The sequence below is a fragment of the Apaloderma vittatum genome, unplaced genomic scaffold (genome assembly GCF_000703405.1).
Source record: "Apaloderma vittatum isolate BGI_N311 unplaced genomic scaffold, ASM70340v1 scaffold8339, whole genome shotgun sequence".
NCBI lineage: Eukaryota > Metazoa > Chordata > Aves > Trogoniformes > Trogonidae > Apaloderma > Apaloderma vittatum.
In genome coordinates this window covers 180-19,590 of record NW_009733479.1, presented here as the reverse complement: position 1 = coordinate 19,590, position 19,411 = coordinate 180, and the positions used below count along the sequence as shown (strand labels likewise).

At 37.8% G+C, this 19,411-nt stretch overlaps 1 protein-coding gene across 1 annotated transcript in view; it reads left to right on the top strand.

Annotated features, from left to right (window-relative positions):
- Positions 1–17,960, top strand: part of LOC104269285 (roundabout homolog 1-like) — a gene marked incomplete at its 3' end in the record, with an annotated part of 60,741 nt that extends 42,781 nt beyond the window's left edge. The window contains exons 6-7 of the mRNA XM_009875902.1: positions 15,152–15,160; positions 17,836–17,960. Of these exons, the coding sequence (XP_009874204.1) occupies positions 15,152–15,160; positions 17,836–17,960 (134 nt within the window). The remainder of the gene's footprint in view (positions 1–15,151; positions 15,161–17,835) is intronic.
- Between the last annotated feature and the right edge of the window lie 1,451 nt (positions 17,961–19,411).

The window sequence follows — 19,411 nt, the reverse complement described above, 5'->3', positions numbered from 1 at the left end:
GAAATTGAAACATTTCACTTGTAAGATTTTTTATACGCAGTCTTTATGGTGCTGGGTTGAGGGACTGAATAGGTTTTGATCTTCAGCATGATCAGAATCGTATCACTTACAGTCTTTATATGTGAAATCCTAACATAAAGAAAAAAAACAGTGTTACCAAACTACATTGTTTTAACTCAGAAAGAAAGAGTTAGAAGTTCAAGTATCTGTCAATTTTTTTCAATTAAGTGTCGTAAAGAAGTAATGAATGATAAATCTGTTTGTGTATCTTTTAATACACCACCGCAGACCACTGGAATTCCTGTTTCTTTTTCATTATAAAAGCATATTGTGGCACTACTGTTTCTTTGTAAGATAAAAATTCAGTGGAACTCAGTGAACTAATATGTATAAAAATCGTTCATTGCCTTTATATACACAATCCAGATGTTCACTGTTCAGATAATCCCTCTCTTCCTTTCCTGGCTAGGAGACAGGCAATGATGTCATCCTAATGCTTTTTTCTAAACACTGATGGTCCTTCTGTCCTTTTCTCTGTTCAGTAAGAATTAGTCATTATGGAGTTCTGGGGAAGTATAGGCTTAAAAGTATTTTATTTGGTGACAGGACTCTATTTTGACACATTTACTGTAACAGGAAAGGTCTTGTCCTTAGCCTGTTCTCCTTTTTCCACCAGAAACATTTGGTGTCCCTAACGTGTAGCTGTTAGGAAAATAGGAATTCTTTTGTTGAAACCCTCATAAAACCAAGAATTTTGAAGCAGTCTGTTTTGTTAGTCACCATCAAGTTTATACATCAAAACTGATACCTTATTTTTTCAAAATAACCAGTCCTTGTGCTCGGTGTTCTAGAATAAAAGATGAATGCATGAGCAGTAAGCACAGTTGACTCAAAAGAGAAAGACTGAAATATATTTTAAATGGCTCTGAGTTCCGAAGATCACATATCAACTTGTAGAATACTAGTATTAAGAAAATCTGCTTTGTGAATGGTTAAGCAGTTACATTTCTGGTACTTTTAAGGAGCATAATGATAATGTAAGTCTTGATTCAGCAAGATTCTTTTCATTTTCTTAGTACTTGTATTGCACAGTAGCTATTTACCCTGGAACAGGTTTGCTCTGTGGATGTTGTAATGGGATAATTTGTTTCCCAGTGTGAATGGATTACCTTCTGAGCCATTTGTCTCTGCTAATGCTTTCATAGAAGGGATTGATGTGAGAAACTGCACTATGTAAGGCCAATTTGTAGCTGGTAATGTAGTAAATTATGATCAAAATCCATATATTAGAGTATCTGGTAGGCCTAGTTATATGGGAAGAAAAAAAAAAAAGACATCTCTAGAAAATATGCATATTCCGCTCATACTTTTTCCTTCTTCTCTTCCCTCTTCTTCTCTCCTCTCTTTTTCCCTTGTTTAAAACACTTTTTTTTTCTAAAAAGTCAGCTTTTTTTGCTAAGCTGCATCTATAGAGGTAGATTTGATTTTGTTGCTTTAGTGCTAAAATGATATTGATCTCACTGTTTGTGGATGCACAGTTCTTTCAGGAGAATTGCTAGTTTTTTAATATTTAGTATTTTTTCCAAGTGATTTAAAGAATGGAAATGACAAATCTTTTCTCCACATGATCTGTTGGCTGCAGGGTTGAATAGATGTGTCTTCCACTATGCCAAATAGAGTTATTTTAGTTACATATTTGTAAACAGAGGGCTATGTTGCAAATCACGGCCTCAGTTAAATAGAGCAAAGGACAAAAAGGTTTTTGCGTGATTTGGGGCTTGTCTGGCTTTTGAGGTTTTCTCTGGGGCTTTGTTTTGTGTTGCTTCCCCCTCAGTATCTCAGCCACAGGCTGTGCTGTTTTCATGCCAAAGGAAAAAGGTGGGAGTTGTTAATGATAACCCCAGAAGGTGCGTGTCTGTGTTAGGAAAGGGGCAGTCATGGCCTGTCAAGGGTCTGCACGGTGGAGCTGCTGCTCTGAATGAACCGCGGCAGAAGAGCTGCAAGCAGTGCTCCTCGGGACACTGCTCGGGCCTTGGGGTGAAGAGGACATATCCTCTCCTTTGCTCGTCATTTCTCACGCCTCAAGTGTTGGGATTGGCCCGTGCGTGTTCTGCACTCACACAGGGTTATCTAGGGAAGTAGAAGGTGGAGCATGCAATACCGGGGCTCATTGAGATACTCGGGTGTCAGGGATGTGTTGATGAAAGGCAGCGGTAGCTAAGCCTGCGTCTCGGCAGAGAGCTGCCCTGAACCAGGCAGTGTTAGTGCCTCCAGGTCTGCTCTGACCCTCCTTGATCAGACGCTGGAGTGCATCGTGTGTGCCCCGCAGGGCTCCCGGGCTCAGGGAAACTGAGCCCTGCCTCGGAGCTGGGCAAATGGGCCCGGGCTGCATCCACGGGCTAGGAACTGCCAGCTCGGATAGTTCAGCTCCATAGAGTAGGATGCTAAGTGTAGAAAATACACAAGAGGAGAGGGAGTATCAGTTCTGTGTTACTGTTCTTCTGGCTCATGGCACCAGCATCACAAGTTCTGATCATTGGAATCAGTATTTTCCTTAATACAGATTCCTAACTTTGGGAATTGTGTTTCCTACATGAAGTACAGATGCTGTTTCAGTCATACTCTTAAACCAGATTTGGAGTTCTGTATTGACAGAGAAGTTTGAACCCTTCACTTAGTCTTTTACTGCTGCATCTTAAAAGCATTTCCATCCTTGAAATTGTCAAGTTATCTTATTTTCTCCTTGGAATATTAAATAGTTAGGAAAATGTAATCCTGCTGTTGTTTGCATTTTCCTAAAATTAGAATGTCTCAGTCCACTGTTTTCATTTTTGCAGCAATGTGTAGTGCATATGTAAGGCATCCAGAGATGTTACTAAATACATGTGGAAGCATTTTATTCAGGAGATGATTAATTATTAAGTAAATACCTCAATCAATACAAACTGCCAGGAAGCAGACCAGAGTACAATACATTGTGTTTTAACAAGTATCTGATGTGCTCCAAAAAACGGAAACCAGAGCCAAAAGTGCATCTCTGGGAACCAGTGGATTTCTCTCTCATTATAACACTAAGCAAGTAGGAGATATTTATTGTGTATGCATTTAATATATATGCAAGATGCCTTTCGTGTTTTCACAGAGATTTCTGTTCTGTGGTTTGCTTAGCTTTATGCCTTGAAGCCGGATTGATGAAACATGTAGCTTTATATATCTCATCACTATATATACACAACTGAAGCCCGCATTAATAAGACACATGAATTACCAAAAATGCATGACTTGGAACTTCAGTTCTAAAAAAGAATTAATTTTATCATTGTGCAAATAGAGGTAGGGCTTCTTCAAGAACATGCAAATTTTACATCTAATCATAAAAATGTTTTTAAGTAAATCTGACAGCTACAGGGTTTAGGTATTTTCTCCTTCCATTTGCTTTGCTCCCATTTGCATTACCTAATTAGGCTTTTTTAATACCTAACTTTATAATAAGTTTATAATTTATGCTGAAATGAGCTTTACTGTCTGATATAGGCACAAATTATGGCTCCAGTGGAAGCCCTATGATGCAGTTGGCTAAGAACCATCATAGCAATGACAGTGTAGTTGCTACTCAGCAGGAGTTAAAAGACAAACGGGTCAAGCAGGTCAGCAGCTCAAGAACTTCACAAGAGTAATACCAACACTGCAGCTGTTGGTGGTAACTGTCGGTCAGTCGCCAGCAGTTTCTTGTTGAACAACAATCCTCAGACTTTGAGTTCTTCTTAGCTCTTTTTCCTCGAGCAGTGGCCATGGAGAAGCTTGCAATACTTGCAACAGCACCCTGCCTAATATGTACCTGAACGTGCAGCAGCCGTGACTGAACTGCAAAATGTAAATTTTGCCATTCAGAGGCACTAAACACATTCAGTGTTATCAGTTTGGCAGGAAAAAAGAAGAATTCCTAAGGAAATTGCACTGGCCAATTAATACTTTACAGTGATGATTTTTGAAATCAAAGGTTTTTAGCTTATGATGTCAGTAATCTTAGAGTTAACAGAGCTTGTCTGCAAGGTAGATAGTGAGCATAACTTTTGATAAGTCACTTCTGGCTGTGATTTTGCTGTACTAGTCAACTGACAAAGAATTTTCATCTGGAAAGGTGGCACATGCCTCAGATCTGGAATTTCCTCATCCTTCTACCCCCTCTTTGTGCAAAGCAGCTTCAAGGCATGCCATGAAAGACATCTATTTGATAAGGCTTCTGAGTATGGCTGAGAATACCACCCAGAATGAAAAGGGATAGGATTTGCTTCCAATCTGTCAGATACCGTATAAATATTTTCACTGTATCAGACACTGGTACACGTTATAAGTTGTCTGTAAATATTAATTGCTTTATAGGCATCTAAGCTACCTACATTAAAACAAGAAAGACAAAATTCAGATATTTATGAGATTACAAAAATGCTGTTGAGCTCTATGGTGGTTATGATGTGTTGCAATGAATGCCTCACAGTATCATGGGTCAATTTAACCACTTGAAATTTAAAACTAGGATTTGGACTTACATCTGAACTTGCCTACATGGTCTCTCTTTAAGTCACAGAATCATAGAAGGTTGGGTTAGAAGGGACCTCTGCAGATCATCTAGCCCAGCCCCCCTGCCAGAGCAGGATCCCCTACAGTAGGTCACACAGGAACGTGTCCAGGCGGGTTTGGAATGTCTCCAGAGAAGGAGACTCCACAACCTCCCTGGGCAGCCTGTACCAGTGCTCTGGCACCCTCACAGTGAAAAAGTTTTTTCTAATGTTTTTGTGGAACCTCCTATGTTCCAGTCAGTATTTCTCCTTTTGAAAAAAACTCATGGTAGGCCATATTCTGCCTTCAGTCTCCATGAAGGAGGAAGGAAGAATCATACTTGTCCTGTGAACTTTAGAATTTTTTTAATTAATAAACTTTTGGCAGGATAAATGAGGGAAATTATCTCTTGTGATTTGTGTAGCTTAAAAAGACAGCCATTTCCCCCTTAATGACTGCTGTAAACTGTGTCAGCACTTTAGATTTCTATCAAGGATCTGAGGAGTTTGACTGCCACCTATTTCTGGTGAAAGAATATAAATCTTAGAAGTTAATCAGAAGGAACTGAGGAACCTATCTAAAGAAGAGATTAGTACCCTGAAGGTGCTTGTTCTACTGATTCAAGTGATGGACACTAAGATTCCTGAAGTGTTTCTAACATACAGGTAAAAAGAGGAATCAGTAAATATTTCAGCATTTTCTTTTAAAAGTGATTTATAGTTGCTTCAAATCCATGTAACATATTTTAATAAATAACTGCTCCTATGGTTTTTAAGTTTTTAAATGGAGCTTTATATTTTACATAGAGTCTCACAACAGTGACAACAACTGCTTACAGGGAAATAAAAACTTTTGAGATTCCTTCCTGCAATTTAGTGCTTTGAAACAGGGACTTGAGACAGATGTTTCTGAGCAAGTAGAACAGAAGGAGTCTAAATAATTTGGAGAAACATTGCTACAAAAGTAAATTGAAGCTAGAGGCTTTCTCCTCCTGAAAGGGTTTTATTTACTGTAAAGTTCCTTAAAATTCTACATTTTAATTACTAGCTGCAGAGAACTGAAGGAAATAGATTTGTGTAGCGTACTCCAGCACTCAATTAAAAAGTAGCACAGAAAATCTGAAGACCATTTTCTAATGCCTGCAATTTCCAAAATCCCATAGCTAGGGAAAGTAAATTATTTTTGTATCAGACTTCATTGTTGCAGCCTATGTTTTGTGACTCTTGTTCTGAAGATAACATTTCAATAATTGTGTCTTTGGAATAGACAAAGTAGTACAAGTTACTGAGTTTTCAGATTTTCAGTTTTATGAATAAAAATAAATAGAGTGAAAGGAGTAATAATTTTCATTCGTTGTTCGTTGAACAGTACTTGTGCTATATGTTCATTCCAAAATAATGAGTTTCTTAAATTGAACTAAACTTTTATTTTTTTACCTGGTTTATAGCCTATTAAGTAATTTTCCTAAGGACTGTGCAGTGGTTATTGTACACTCCCTTATTTTTGTTAATTTATATGCATCATTAAAATCAGTCATCTCCGAATTGGTTCTTGGCAAAAAATATACTGACTTATAATAACAGTGCATTCAAACCTTATTTTGATAAGCTGTTCTGAGTACCGTTTGTTACTATGACTTACGTTTTGTTTGAACATTAAAAGATTTTATTGTTTGGTGCTGAATAACGCTTGAGTATTGGTAATAATGTATCTTGGCAGTCTTTATACACAAACTAGATCACCTAGTAGGCTCAATGTCAGAATCTTCCAGTGGAAGAAAGAAATGACTTCTTCAGGTTAAACTGCTAAATATGAAGTATGCTCATGTTATCTTCTGCAGGAGGTATCTGCAGGCTCCTCTTGTCCCTGTGATCACACATTAATTCCTGAAGTTGGGGTGCTTGCTCCTTTTTTTATCTTTTTTTTTTTTCCTGATTTAAATATGGAATAGGATGAGAGAACTGAGAAACAAAAATACAGAGATTTCTGGATGGACATCAGGTTGTTTGTCTTCTTCTCATGAATGTTCTGTACCCTTTAAACGCAGCGTTGAAAGGAATTCTGTTCTCTGCATCTTTCAGTGGTATAATGGGAGCCCACTTAGGACTTGGATCTCCTGAAATTAAACAGCCACTCTCTCTTTTGACACAGTTAAGGTAGCACATTGATGCTTGGGTCTCAGTACAGAGGAGAAATCACCCGAGGGTTCTGCTGTGGTCCAATCTTCCACCAGCAATGTCCAATGGCCTTTTCTGTACCTCTTCCTTCAGAGTCCTTAGGTGCTCGGATCTTGTCAGATTTTTTTCATTGAAGAGTATAACTAATTTAACTGAAGACTTAAACCTCAAAACATGTTTGCTAACATCCCATCATAGCTGCAGCAACACTTTTCTTTCAAACTACCAGCAATTCTTGATAGCGTTATTGGTTTTGGGCAGAGGTGAACCACTGTTTTCACCCTATGGAAGTCAGACTGAGTGTCCCTGATTTATTTTATTTATTTTTGCATGTTGTGCTTATTTCCTTAAGCAGTTTGTTCCCTTTCCTACCTCTATCACAGTAAAACTTCCCATTACCTGATTTTTTTCATCTTGTATAGAATTCTTGTATTTCGGAGGTTTTTGCTACCTATAATTAAAATCTGTTAATATATCATGGTTACCTTTCTGTTAATAATGTTAAAAATTAAGTTTGGGTATTAGTGTCTCATATGCAGGCTTGGATTGTCTCTATGTGGGGGGTGTGGTGTCCTCATAAAAAGAAGTCCAGATTTCTTTTGAAATAGTATCTGTTTCAGTTGACAGTATTGCTCACTGAGTATTGCATGCCCAAAATAACAAATTTTAATGATCAAAAGTTACTGCACTATAGAGATTTATTGCCCTTCCATTTTTAGTGTGTTTGGTATCCATTGATCATGGAGCTTTTCACAAATAGCTTTGACTTATTAAAAAGCGGCTGCTATGGATTCCAAGTACTTCTCTCCAAGAAGAAAACTGGGCTATCATAAACAGCTGGGTAGAAAATCCCACTCTGTTTCCTTTTCAGCTCCACTATCTTTTACTGTAAGTCAAAAAATGCAGGAGGAAGCTCCTAAGAATTCTTCAAATAGTATCCTGCTATCATAATCCTTCTGTAGTTCTGCACGGCTTATTTAAAATTCAGCTATCTTTTTTCACTCTTTTAAAAGGCTTTAGTATAAATATTTGTAGCCAGCACTACTTAGATTGCAGCAGTTCCCAAAATTACCTCAGTTCTTTTTAAACACGGGGGAAGACAACTCTTCTCCAAAAAGAGAAGCCTGGGAAACAGGGCTCCACAGTTTACTGCATTACTCTAGTTTTTAAATAGATGGAATTAGGCTTGTCCTAAGTGTGCTCTCTAAATTATATTTGGTTTATAGGAGGGTTTAGGAGGACCACAGAGCAGGGAAGGGGGAGGGGAGACTAGAAGAGGAACTTCTGGAAGACCTCTCTCTATATATCTTCTAATCCCCATATTTCAGATTTCTCTTGTACCTCAAGGCGACATCTACAGGATTTATAAATGTTGTAAACTGCCTACTACATGTATTAACCTGAGAAGGGCTACCTCTTAAAACCACACTGCAAAGTCTATTTCCACATTTTTTGTTTTTATCATAGCCTTTTTTTATTTTGTAGCTAGTGCCAGTGAGATCCATTGCAAATGAAATCACATGTGAGTACATTTTACACACAGTTCTCTTCCCACAAATTTTTGCAGTAGGTTCCTCCCACACATGCATATATGAACTCACGCACACTTGTGTAGCCTTTTTCATCTTGACTTCTTAAATGTTTCTAAAGGAAGAAAAATTCATTAGTCTGCTGTGAAACAGGCAGTAAGATAATGTAGTTCCATAACTGAGACACAGCTGAGACAGAGCCAGATTGTACTGCCCAGCCCATTCAATTAGAGTTGGGGAGGGAAATACCTCTCAGCCTAAATTAAATTCTCAGAATGGCCAGAAATCCATGAGGAGTCAATACCATTTGATAACTCCTGAAAAGAGGATAGCACCCACACGGGAGGGTTGATTAATGCAGAGATCTTGTGGTGTTTATCAGCAGAGGGTGGAGTTTAAGCCACCAAAGAGAGCAGCGAAGCTTAGTGACATTTTAGTGCCGATAATGAAACCAACAAACTGTTGAAACAAATTCCTTGTTGCTCCTGCTGTAGAGCTGAGAACAAATATCTTCCTGCATGCTGCAGGAGGAAGAATCCTTGATTTTGAATTCACAGCACTTGAAGTTGATCTCTAAAACTGGCTCTGGAGGTGATGGTGTTGAACTGCCAGGCTCCCTGTGTTGTGAAGCCATAACCTCATCTGTGTCTCTCCTTGGTATGTGTCCCAGCTCTAAAAGCACTTACACTACCAAGGCTTTATTTGTTCTGTCAGCACCAGGGAGCGATACCTGCCTTTTTTCATCATCAGACAACTTTCTTCTGGAGCACATTAGCTCTCTTGAGTACACACTGGCACCTACCCTTTTTCTCTGGGTACCAAAGTGAGAGGCGTAGGCGAAATCCAGCCTGCTGGACATGTGCCTTGTGCTGAAAATGAATATATTCTGCCCTGCATGGTCAGAGTGAGTGTCACGGTGCTGTGGCTGCCGAGTTTCCAGACTGCAGCTGTCTGCCTGGAGTGCACAGCGAGAAGAGCAGCTGGCAATGCCCCTGCCCCAAGAGAGGCGTTTTGGTGTAGGGCACAGGCTCTAAGTTACTGCCCAGCACATGGCAAGTCTCCACTATCCAGATGGAAGAGGGAGTATGGGTCAATTGTAAACAAAAAAAAAAACTCTGCAAATAAAATATAAAAACTTGTCTGGAAGTGCATTGGCGAACACAGCAACTAACTGAAGGTACTGTAGTCACTTGTTCCTTTAAATTTAAGGAGTATTTATCTGACACATCAGCAGCAATCCAAACCAGAATTTTTCTAGTCATCATAAATGAAATAAACCGTGATCACTCGCTTGCTGGGGGTTTGGAATTACAAGTCATCACTTTTGATTTGAAACATCAAAATTATCATGTAAACATTTTGCCTCAGCTCTATGACTGTGACGTGCTTGGCGCCAGACTGTTAGCCCTTTCCTGAGAAGTTTGTACTGCGCTGTATCACACTTCGTGCTCTGGGACTATGTACTGTGAAAACATTAATGGTGAATAAGGATGTCCCAGTCTGGTCTTACATGAATGTGAATTTTAGCAGAAAATCTGGGAAAATGTGAATTACTTTTATATACACCTAGATCACAAGAAGTGACGGCAGGATATAGAGAGATCAGTGAAGATGAAAAGCGATATACCTCAATTCTTTTGTCATTTACCTGGTGTTATTTTTCCCATATATTTCCCAGGATGAAGCCAGGAGACAGATGAATGGCAGCACTTAGGTTTCTTCAGAACAAGAGATTTTGGGCTTTGTTTACTTCTCTGTAGAAAGTCATACTTTCCACAGACAACTGGAGAGTATTGTGAGGGTGATGGAGCACTGGCACAGGCTGCCCAGGGAGGTTGTGGAGTCTCCTTCTCTGGAGACTTTCAAAACCTGCCTGGACACGTTCCTGTGTGACCTACTCCGAGTGATCTTGCTCTGGCAGGGGGGCTGGACTAGATGATCTCCAGAGGTCCCTTCCAACCCCTGACATTCTGTGATGGTGCATTTCAAGTATACTGGATGTTTCACATTGCTTTGATAACAACAAATAGCCGACAAAACACTAGATAGAAAGTGAAACATGGCACTTAGTCTTAAACTATCTCCCTTATTAATAGATTTTGCAAAACACTGACATGAATGTCTGGTAGTCATGTTGCAGAAGAGCATTTAGTGGTCATTGCTCAGATACTTGAAAGTAACAAATAGTTAATTAGATTTCAGCATTTAGCAGGCTTAGCAGTGAAACATATTTCTGAATGCAAGAGGTGGGCAACTTGTTAACTGAGTTTTTGTTTGGAATTAGTGAAAGAATGGGAAAATAAAATTGTTTAGAATTTATTTTTTTAAGGAGTGAGCAGTCAGAGTTTGACCAGTTTGATAAACGTACTCAGAGTCTCACATTTCCTCTGCATGTAACTCTAGTAACTCAAATTTTCTGTACCTACTCATTTGAGGCAGAGGTTATAAACACTGGGTTTCTCACTCACTCTCTTCGTGCCGAGATTATAAACAGCTGAGTTGCAGCCATTCTGTAGAACTGGGATGCTCCATGAGAGATAATGTAGCTTTTATATGTATATTATATGTATCTATTTATAGTCTCTTCTCTCGAGTAGCAAGCAGTAGGGCAAGAGGAAATGGCCTCTGATTGCTCCAGGGGAGGTTTAGATTGGATATTAGGAAAAATTTCTTCACCAAAAGGGTTGTCAAACATTGGAACAGGCTGCCCAGAGAAGTGGTTGAGTCACCATACCTGGAGACATTTGAAATGCCTGTAGATGTGGTGCTCAGGGTTTTTGTGGTGGACATGACACTGTTATGATAATGGGTGGACTTGATGATCTTTTAAGTTTTTTTCCAGTCTAAATGATTTTAAGATTTCATGATTCTGTCTGTAAACTCTCTCTTAGTAGCTCTGGGATTTCTCCTCTCACACTGTCTAGTCTCTACCTGGCCAAATGCATGAGAAATGCCTGCTCTCGAGCTCCCCATCTCTTCCAGCACATAGGCCCATACTCACATCCCATCTCCTACCAGTTTGTTTCTACAGGCACATTCAACCTCTGATACTTTTCACTTAAACCGAGATTGGTGTATCAGAAACTTAGTTGAAAGCAATCTGAATTTCATTGTGATTGCCATTTCCTAAAGTATGCGTATGAGCTTGGTTGTTGTATGTAATTATTGGTGTGAAGATTGAGATTGTTTAGTTTCTCTGGTGTAGAATTATACTTTCTTGCTTCCCCTGTAATAGCCTCTGTGGGTGTCAAGCAGTCCTTGAAGACATGAAAATTGTAATTTAAATAATAAAAAATGAAACATATTGAGCTTAAATCTAATATATTCAGCTTGTGTCAACTGAATAACAAGATGTTTTCTGACCACCTGGAAGATATTGAGAAGTAGTAGTATTCAAAACAATAATTAATAAGTATTTAATATGCAGAACAAAATACTCTACAGTAATTAAGTACCACATTGAATCCCAGGATCTCAGGAGTGCCATATTAGTGTAAATGAGTGAAAATTTCTATAATTTCACTCTCTTTGAGATAGATAATTGCTACTACAGTTTCAGGAATGGGGTACTTGAAGTTCATAGCTTGTCCAATATCAGGCCAAGAAATAGACACAACCCTGTAATATTTAATTCTAAATATGGAAAAACCAGTGAGTTACAGAGGAACACTAGATCAACATTTGCATTCATCTTTGAATGAGAAGAATTACAAAACGTTGAGAGATGCAGGCATTACGGGCAGTATGTTGAGGTCTCATGTGTACCTGTGAGGAAGGGCTGAGAGAATGATGCTTGCATGGCTTGGAGGAGAGGTGGATTCAGGGGAAACTTGACAGGAGCGCCCAATAGCTACAGGGAGGCTGTTGGTAAGATGGAGCCAGGCTCATCACAGTGATGTATGTTGGGAGGACAGAGGGCAATGGATTTAAGTTGAAACAAGGGAGATGAAGGCTGGATATGAGGAGAAGACACTGCACTGGGTAGACAGTCAAGGAGTGGAGCAGGTTGCCCAGAGAGGCTGTGCCTCCTCAGTCCTTGGAGTTTCTCAAGACCCAGCTGGATCAAGCCCTTTGCAACATGGTCTCTCCCCGTAGGTGACCCTGCTTGAGCAGGAGGTTGGACTAGAGAACTCCGAGGTTGCTTCCAACCTGATTATCCTATGATCCTTCAATATTACATCTGTCAAACACAACAGTTCCTCCGTTGACATCTGGCAGCTATGCTAGTCTGTAGTTTTAAGTCCTAAAACTGCAAACTCCTACTCCCGCAAATGGATTTAATGATAACAATAGTCCCAGTGAGGTTGATAGGATTGCTGGCAAGAATAAGGCATTAAAAGATCATGTCACTAGTCTGTAAACCACTTTTCTTTTTTGTTCGGTGACTGGACACGTCTCCCCTGAAAAACCTCACACGTCAAGGAAATTATTTGAAAGGCAAAAATATTATTCCTTTGGTATTTGTGGTTTTACATGCTAACTTCCTGTCTTTACAAACAGGTTATTCCCCTCAGTTGTCATGTGAAAAAAAACCATGATTAACACAAGGAAAATTCATTTACTTTATAATTGAAAGAACTGTCAAATAAAATGTGCCAAAACTATTTACTTCCTAGTTTTAGTAACCTTATGTATCAATAAGATGTAAATCAAACGAAAAAGGTGGTCTTTTTTTTAGTTGTTGCTATTATTGTTGTTCTTTTAGACCACATGATGTCCCTCTGACAGAACTGTTTAAATTTTTCTATGAAATTTCACCCCTTGCCCTTGCCACAGATTTCCAACCCGTGTGATGCCCTGTTCCTACAGGGATTTATTTGTGTATCATGTATCAGTATGTATTATGTTATCATGTATCAGTATCCCCTCTGTTTTTACAGGTGGGAAAAAAAATACATTTGCTTGACAGCATTATATTCAACCTACAATAACAGAACCGTCTGGTAAAAAGAAAAGGGGAAATTTGACACTTACAAGTTAATTTAATTTATAGAAATGTAATTGAGCAACCAAGACAGATTTCTATCTGTTAGAAATTTTCAGGTGATCCTTCAGTACAGGACTTGGGCAGCTTTGCAGTGCTTCCAAGAAGGTTGAACTTTTCTGGTTTTGGCACTACTTGGGTAATGGAAAATTTTTAACTTAGAGTTTCTTCCTCTATGCAAGAATTGCATCCCATTAAGTCTCTTATCAGGCTATTTCATGTAGAATATGAGTTGTGTTTTACGAAAAAGCATTTCTAGTTCCAAAGCAGGTCAGACTGTAATTGCAAGTTCAGTAGACAACTTTTCAGTTAAAAAGGAGTGGTTACAATCAAGAGAAGCTAGGAGCCGAGTGTTTCTCTCAGGAATTCTTATGTATCATTTCTTGGCCAGTTCTCTTACAAATCATAGACTTGCAGATAATCTGAGCAGAATAATGCAGACTGATTTTCTATTCGAGAACTACTGAACCCACACACTTAAAGAAGGCTATTGTACATTCAGAGTACTTCCTTAAAATTGAAACTCAAATCTTTAAAATTTTAATGGTAATTTCAAGTTCCTCTGTTTGGGATTGTTTCCTAAACAAATGTTTTTAATAACATAAACCCCAGATTCTCTATATGGTCTGGTTTTGTTGCATTCAGTTGCAGCTTCTTGTCTTCAACATGATCCGAATTCCAATAATATATCTGATTCTGCTTCATTTTTATAATACACCTGGAGTCCTCCGTATTTATTTGAAAAGTAAACCAGTATTCTTTATGCCTAATGAAAGTTAGCAGACTGGATACTATTAGTTTCTTCCATGTATTTTATCTAAGGATGCTGAATTGCAGGTGCTAACCTACCCGGTATGAAAGTCTACCCTGCTGAATAACAGTTGTTGTACTCTCAGTACAGAATGATAAGACCAAAGTGTTGAAGAGCATTATATTTGTCATATATTTTAAAAATCATATATTTTTTTACTTTTACTGGAGTTATCTTACACTAACTACCTTTTTTTTCATTATCAGTGTATATTTTTGAAAGCCATCATTTTTATATTCTAATTTTCAATCTGTTCTTTCAATTAGTGATGTGTCATTGGAATGCTTTCTAACATGTCTTTCCTTTCTAAGCAAACTTAGCCTGCCAGGATCTGTGCTATTTCAAAGTTCGTGAAAATTTTCAACTATGGTTGAATGATAATTTAATATTATGTGATTTACCACTGACGATTGCTGTTGAAAAAAAATCTAATATTTTTCAATAAATCTCTGTTTTGAACATGTTAGTGAAATTGGGGTGGAGGAGAAGGAAGAAAAGGGTTAAGAATCTTTTCAAATTAGTTTTAATTATGGTTTAGATTGCATTTGCAGTTTAGTAGTGAGGATTATGATCTCGATACAGCAATCTATACTAAAGGGATTGTGTGGGGACTAAATTCCAAAGCATATTAATAATTTTTTAAGAAACTTCCTTAGTAATAGCTATCAGCCTCAGAAAAGTATTTTCCATTTTTAGATGTCTGGAAGCTTTAGAAAGCATGTAAATATCACCGTTCCATTTCATCATTGTTGCAGATTGATTATTGGAGATTTCAAGTTAATTTTACCATGGAAAGGGCTGGAGTAAGATGCAGGTTGCCTGACCATTATTTCAGTCTATTGTTACTTTTCCTCTACAGCCTGCTTTCAGCACTTGATAGAGACTTCTGTTTAAAAATAATTAAAAAAAAAATTGTTTCAATATTTTAAACCTATTTTCATATATCAGAATATATATCTGCTTTCTAAGGTCCTTACCAAGGGTCCTTTTCATTTATTTTTTTTTAATTTTGCTTTATTCTTTGCTTTGTTTCATGTCTATTCAATTTTATTTATTCCATGTTTTCTTTTTGTTTTGTTTTTGTTTTTAGTTGTGTCTGGTAAGTTGAAATTTTATTGGCCATCTTCTAGTCATCGTATCACTGTGACGGGAACTTCTCCTCCCCTTCCCATCCATCCCCTTCCATGTCCTTCAACCAATCAGCTCCCATCTTTTACTTGTTATTGACAAGACACATCGCACAGAATAAATTCTGCATGAAGTATGGGTAACTTAATGGCAAAGAGAAAGGTAACGGGTTGCTAACTTTCTGTCTGTTTTTACACGATGTAACGAGTCAAATCCTAATGTCTTCTTCCTTCAGTGACTGCATTACTTGAACTTCCAAGTGTTCTGTAAAAAAAATATTTTTGTTTTAAAGATCTGAATGTTGGAAGTTATTCTTTCCTTAAGTGAATTATTATTTCAGCATCTTTTACAGCATATTCATCACATACCAAACATAAGTGACCTAAGGTGTGAAAGCAAAATGAAGTTTAAAAAAAAGAGAAAAAAAAAATGCTTCCAGTGAACTTTGAATGGAATTTAATAACAAAGTCTCACTTAACCCTATTTTAATTCTTCTGACATTGAAGCTAATAGGATTGTTATTATTTACCTTAATGACAATAGATTTAGAATAATACACATATGTATAATAGACGTATATACTTAGAATAATATACATACAAAATGCGTATTTAGAATAATAGCTAGAGAAACACATACCTATTTGTATTTTATAACTACTACTATGATTACCTGAAAGACTGCATTTCCCCTTATTTTTTGTGTTCAGTAGTCCCTAAATGGTCATCTTCAGGGACTGGAATCACAAGCATATTCAGTTTTTTCTCCACTGGTCAGAACCGTTTTAATCTCTTTATAACTGTACCCATTCTCAAATTCAATGGAATCTGAAACCTTATAAATCCTATGTGCTATCACAGGATGTAGAAACCCTCAGTTCCATTTGGCATGTCACAGACTAATAACAGAACCAGCCAAGCCCTGAATTTAACTGTATGCTAAATTTATTCTTGTTACTAGAATCCAGCATAACAAAGGTACTTCACGCTCATCTCCATTTTCCCCATCATACCTGACAATCCTTTGGCAAACCCCCAATAGTTTTTGCCCTCCATTCTAAATAAAACATGCTGTCCTGTCAAAGTCTTCCTGCATCTTTCAGGGTATTAATTGAAAGTTTTGGAGCTAAATGTTTTGACATCTGCTCATTACTGTAGGTTAATCTCACCTTCACTTTGGATAGTTTCTCATCTAAGGAAATTCTAGGAAAGGTAACATTTGCATCCAAATGCAAACAATAATGTGTTGTGCTTTAAAAATTCCTCCCAGAGCAGGACAGTCATAGGAAGGGTGTATTCTAATACGGACTCAACAGGGAGCAGAGATGCAACTGAAAATATTGGCACACAAGAATACTGAAAGCAAATTTTAGTGTTACTGAATTCATTGTAGATAAAGCCACAATTATTTGATCTTTATAAAACACATTGAGTGATATCTTTGAATTACATGATTCACACTATTTTTGAAGGAACATCTTGTAAATACATAAATGTTTGAAGGCAAAAAAACCACACAAAAACAACAAAAGAAAACACCAAAAACATTTGAGTTATTAAAGTCAGATTCAAAACATCCCCTTTATTCTCAACTTGGAGAAGAGGCAGAGCATAGTTAGTTTTGGACAGATGATCAGAAGGAATTGGGAAATGAGTAAGTAAATGGACTTTCCCTTAGTGCAGATTTTTCAAGATGTGAGAGTTAACAGCCTCTAAAACAGACTAGATTATTTTTCTGTGCTAGCCCCATCACTGTATATAATGCTGTCATCTATGCTGATTTTTTTTTTATTGTGACTGACATGATTTTTTGACATTCTGTTTACTATTGGATGAAGGGGTTGTTCAAGTCTGTGTAAATCAAACAGTTTGGACAATGCTGGCAGTATTTAGAATGTTAGGCTGAGCAGATGTTTCAAATTTGCTCTCATTTGCATATATATTTTGTTTGAACATGCTCTTGCCTATGTAAATGAGTAAGACGTTCAGCTCTGCTGTTCCTTTAAAATCATTCTTCTTGAGTAATTGGACTAAAAATTTTGAATCATTGTGATTTGTTCAGCAGTTTTTTTGAGGCCTTTGGCTTTAAATTTTTTGAGACCTTGACTACATCAAAGTCTCTTATATAAGCAATTAAGGGCTTTTTCTCTCCTCATCTTTCCTAAATCACAGAAGATGAATGTTTTGTGTATAAGCCTGAATTTATAGTTACTCGACTGTGTTGCATACCTTGACAAAGTGTGACCTGTGGGCCAGTTGCCCCTCAAAGATTTCTCCATTCTGACTTGTAGCCATATTTGTCCCAAATTGTAACAGATTTGTTCGTGTTGGCGACCTTTGCTCTGCAAGTTGTCTCATTAAGTCAGTGAGACTTGCTTCATTGTGTAAGTGTTCAGTAATAAAAGCACGTGATTCACAGTCAGATTTAATGAGGAGGTCCAGCAACAGAAAAGATGATCTGAGTGATGCTGAAGCTCTGACTCTTGAAGACTGATGTGGTTTTGTGCTTCCTGTCTTTATTAAAGAAACGTAACTATCCTGTTCTACATCGTTTCAAGTCATTAAGCAGATTGGGCTTTCATGTAGCCTAACTGTGATCTTCTGATGGTACTGTGTTTTTATTTTTTTGTCCATGTTTTCCTTTCAGAGCCTCCACAGTTTGTTGTAAAGCCTCGAGATCAGATAGCTGCACTGGGGAGAACGGTGACTTTCCAGTGTGAAGCAACTGGAAACCCTCAGCCAGCCATCTTTTGGCGGAGAGAAGGAAGTCAGGTAAAACAGCCTTTCTCTGTCCCTTCTTCCCGGCAGTTTCTTGAAGACGTGATGTCACAATGGAGAAAAACATTTTAATTATTGTTTTAAAGATGTGGGAAATAGGTCTAGAGCTTGGAGATGCCGGATATTTCTTCTATACTTCTAAGTCACCTGCTTGCATGGTGATGTAAGCCTTACTAGAAAGGTTATCCGTATTTTGCTCAATCTCCTTTTTGCTGCGTGCATTTAAAAGTAAGTCTGTGAAACAACTAGAAACATCCTACGTGTGACTGCTTTGAAAATTTGTTTCACCTAACAGATTGAACATTAAAGAGATGAGTAGATGACTAATGCTAAAGTTTGTTTGAACTCCCAAACAATTCCGAATTTTCAGAGAGTTTGACTCTGAATTAATAGCGAAGCTATTAGTTTGCCATGTGTTTGTGCCTCAATGTATGTGTAGGACTCTGATTTGACGCTAAGGAGATCTACTTTTGCACTCAGTCATGTCATACCTGAATAAGTCACTTTTTTATCCCAGCTTCCTTATTTGAATGGGAGGGAAAAATATTTTCAGTTTCTTTGTAGAGATTCTTGAAAGCCAGTGGGTGAAACACAATATAGCACAGCAAGAGAATCACAGTTTCTTTCAGAGTCATCTTTTAAAGGATGGATGTGACACAAAGTCATCTTTATTGGAAGGAGAGAAGGAATATGGAATTGTGGTTTTCCTGAGAGTGAGGGAATGAATGGTACAATAGCACATGATAGGATTCTTTGTGTTGCGAAACAATAGGATAGAGAAATTGAGAATGCTTAAACATTGGCTTCTTTACTCCATTTCCAAGATTTCTGTGTGAATGTGAACCTTTTGGTATTTCATGGTGCTCTGCATTAATTTGTTGTGAAATGTGATCTAACCATCATCTAAGTCAAGAGTATTGAAAACTATAATGTGCCTAAAATAATAACACACAAAAAAAATCTAATCCTCCATGTCTTCATTGAACACACTCATTCAACATTCAAAATGCTAGTGCAAAAAGTAAGTGATCCCTTGAGTTGACCTCAGAAAAGCTAATCGGAGTGAGGTGTTAGCATACCTGGAGTCTTATTAAGAAAATGAGCTGTGTTGACTGATAAAAGCCACTCAAAGTTTTTGAGTTGGTCCATACAAGATGTATGCTTATGTGAGCCTTGCCTCACTGAAAAGAGGTTTCAGAGGATCTATGATCAAGAATTGCTGATTTACATAAAGCTGGAAAGGATTACAAAGTGACTTCAAAGACCTTAGAAATTCACTAGTCTACAGTCAGGCAAACAATCTACAAATGGAGACACTTTGAGACTGTGGCTGCTCTACCACGAAATGGATGCCCAGTCAAAATGACCCCAAGAGCAAAAGGAAGACTCATCAGTGAGGTAAAGAAACAACCCTGAGTGACAGCTGAAGAGTTGAAGGTGTCATT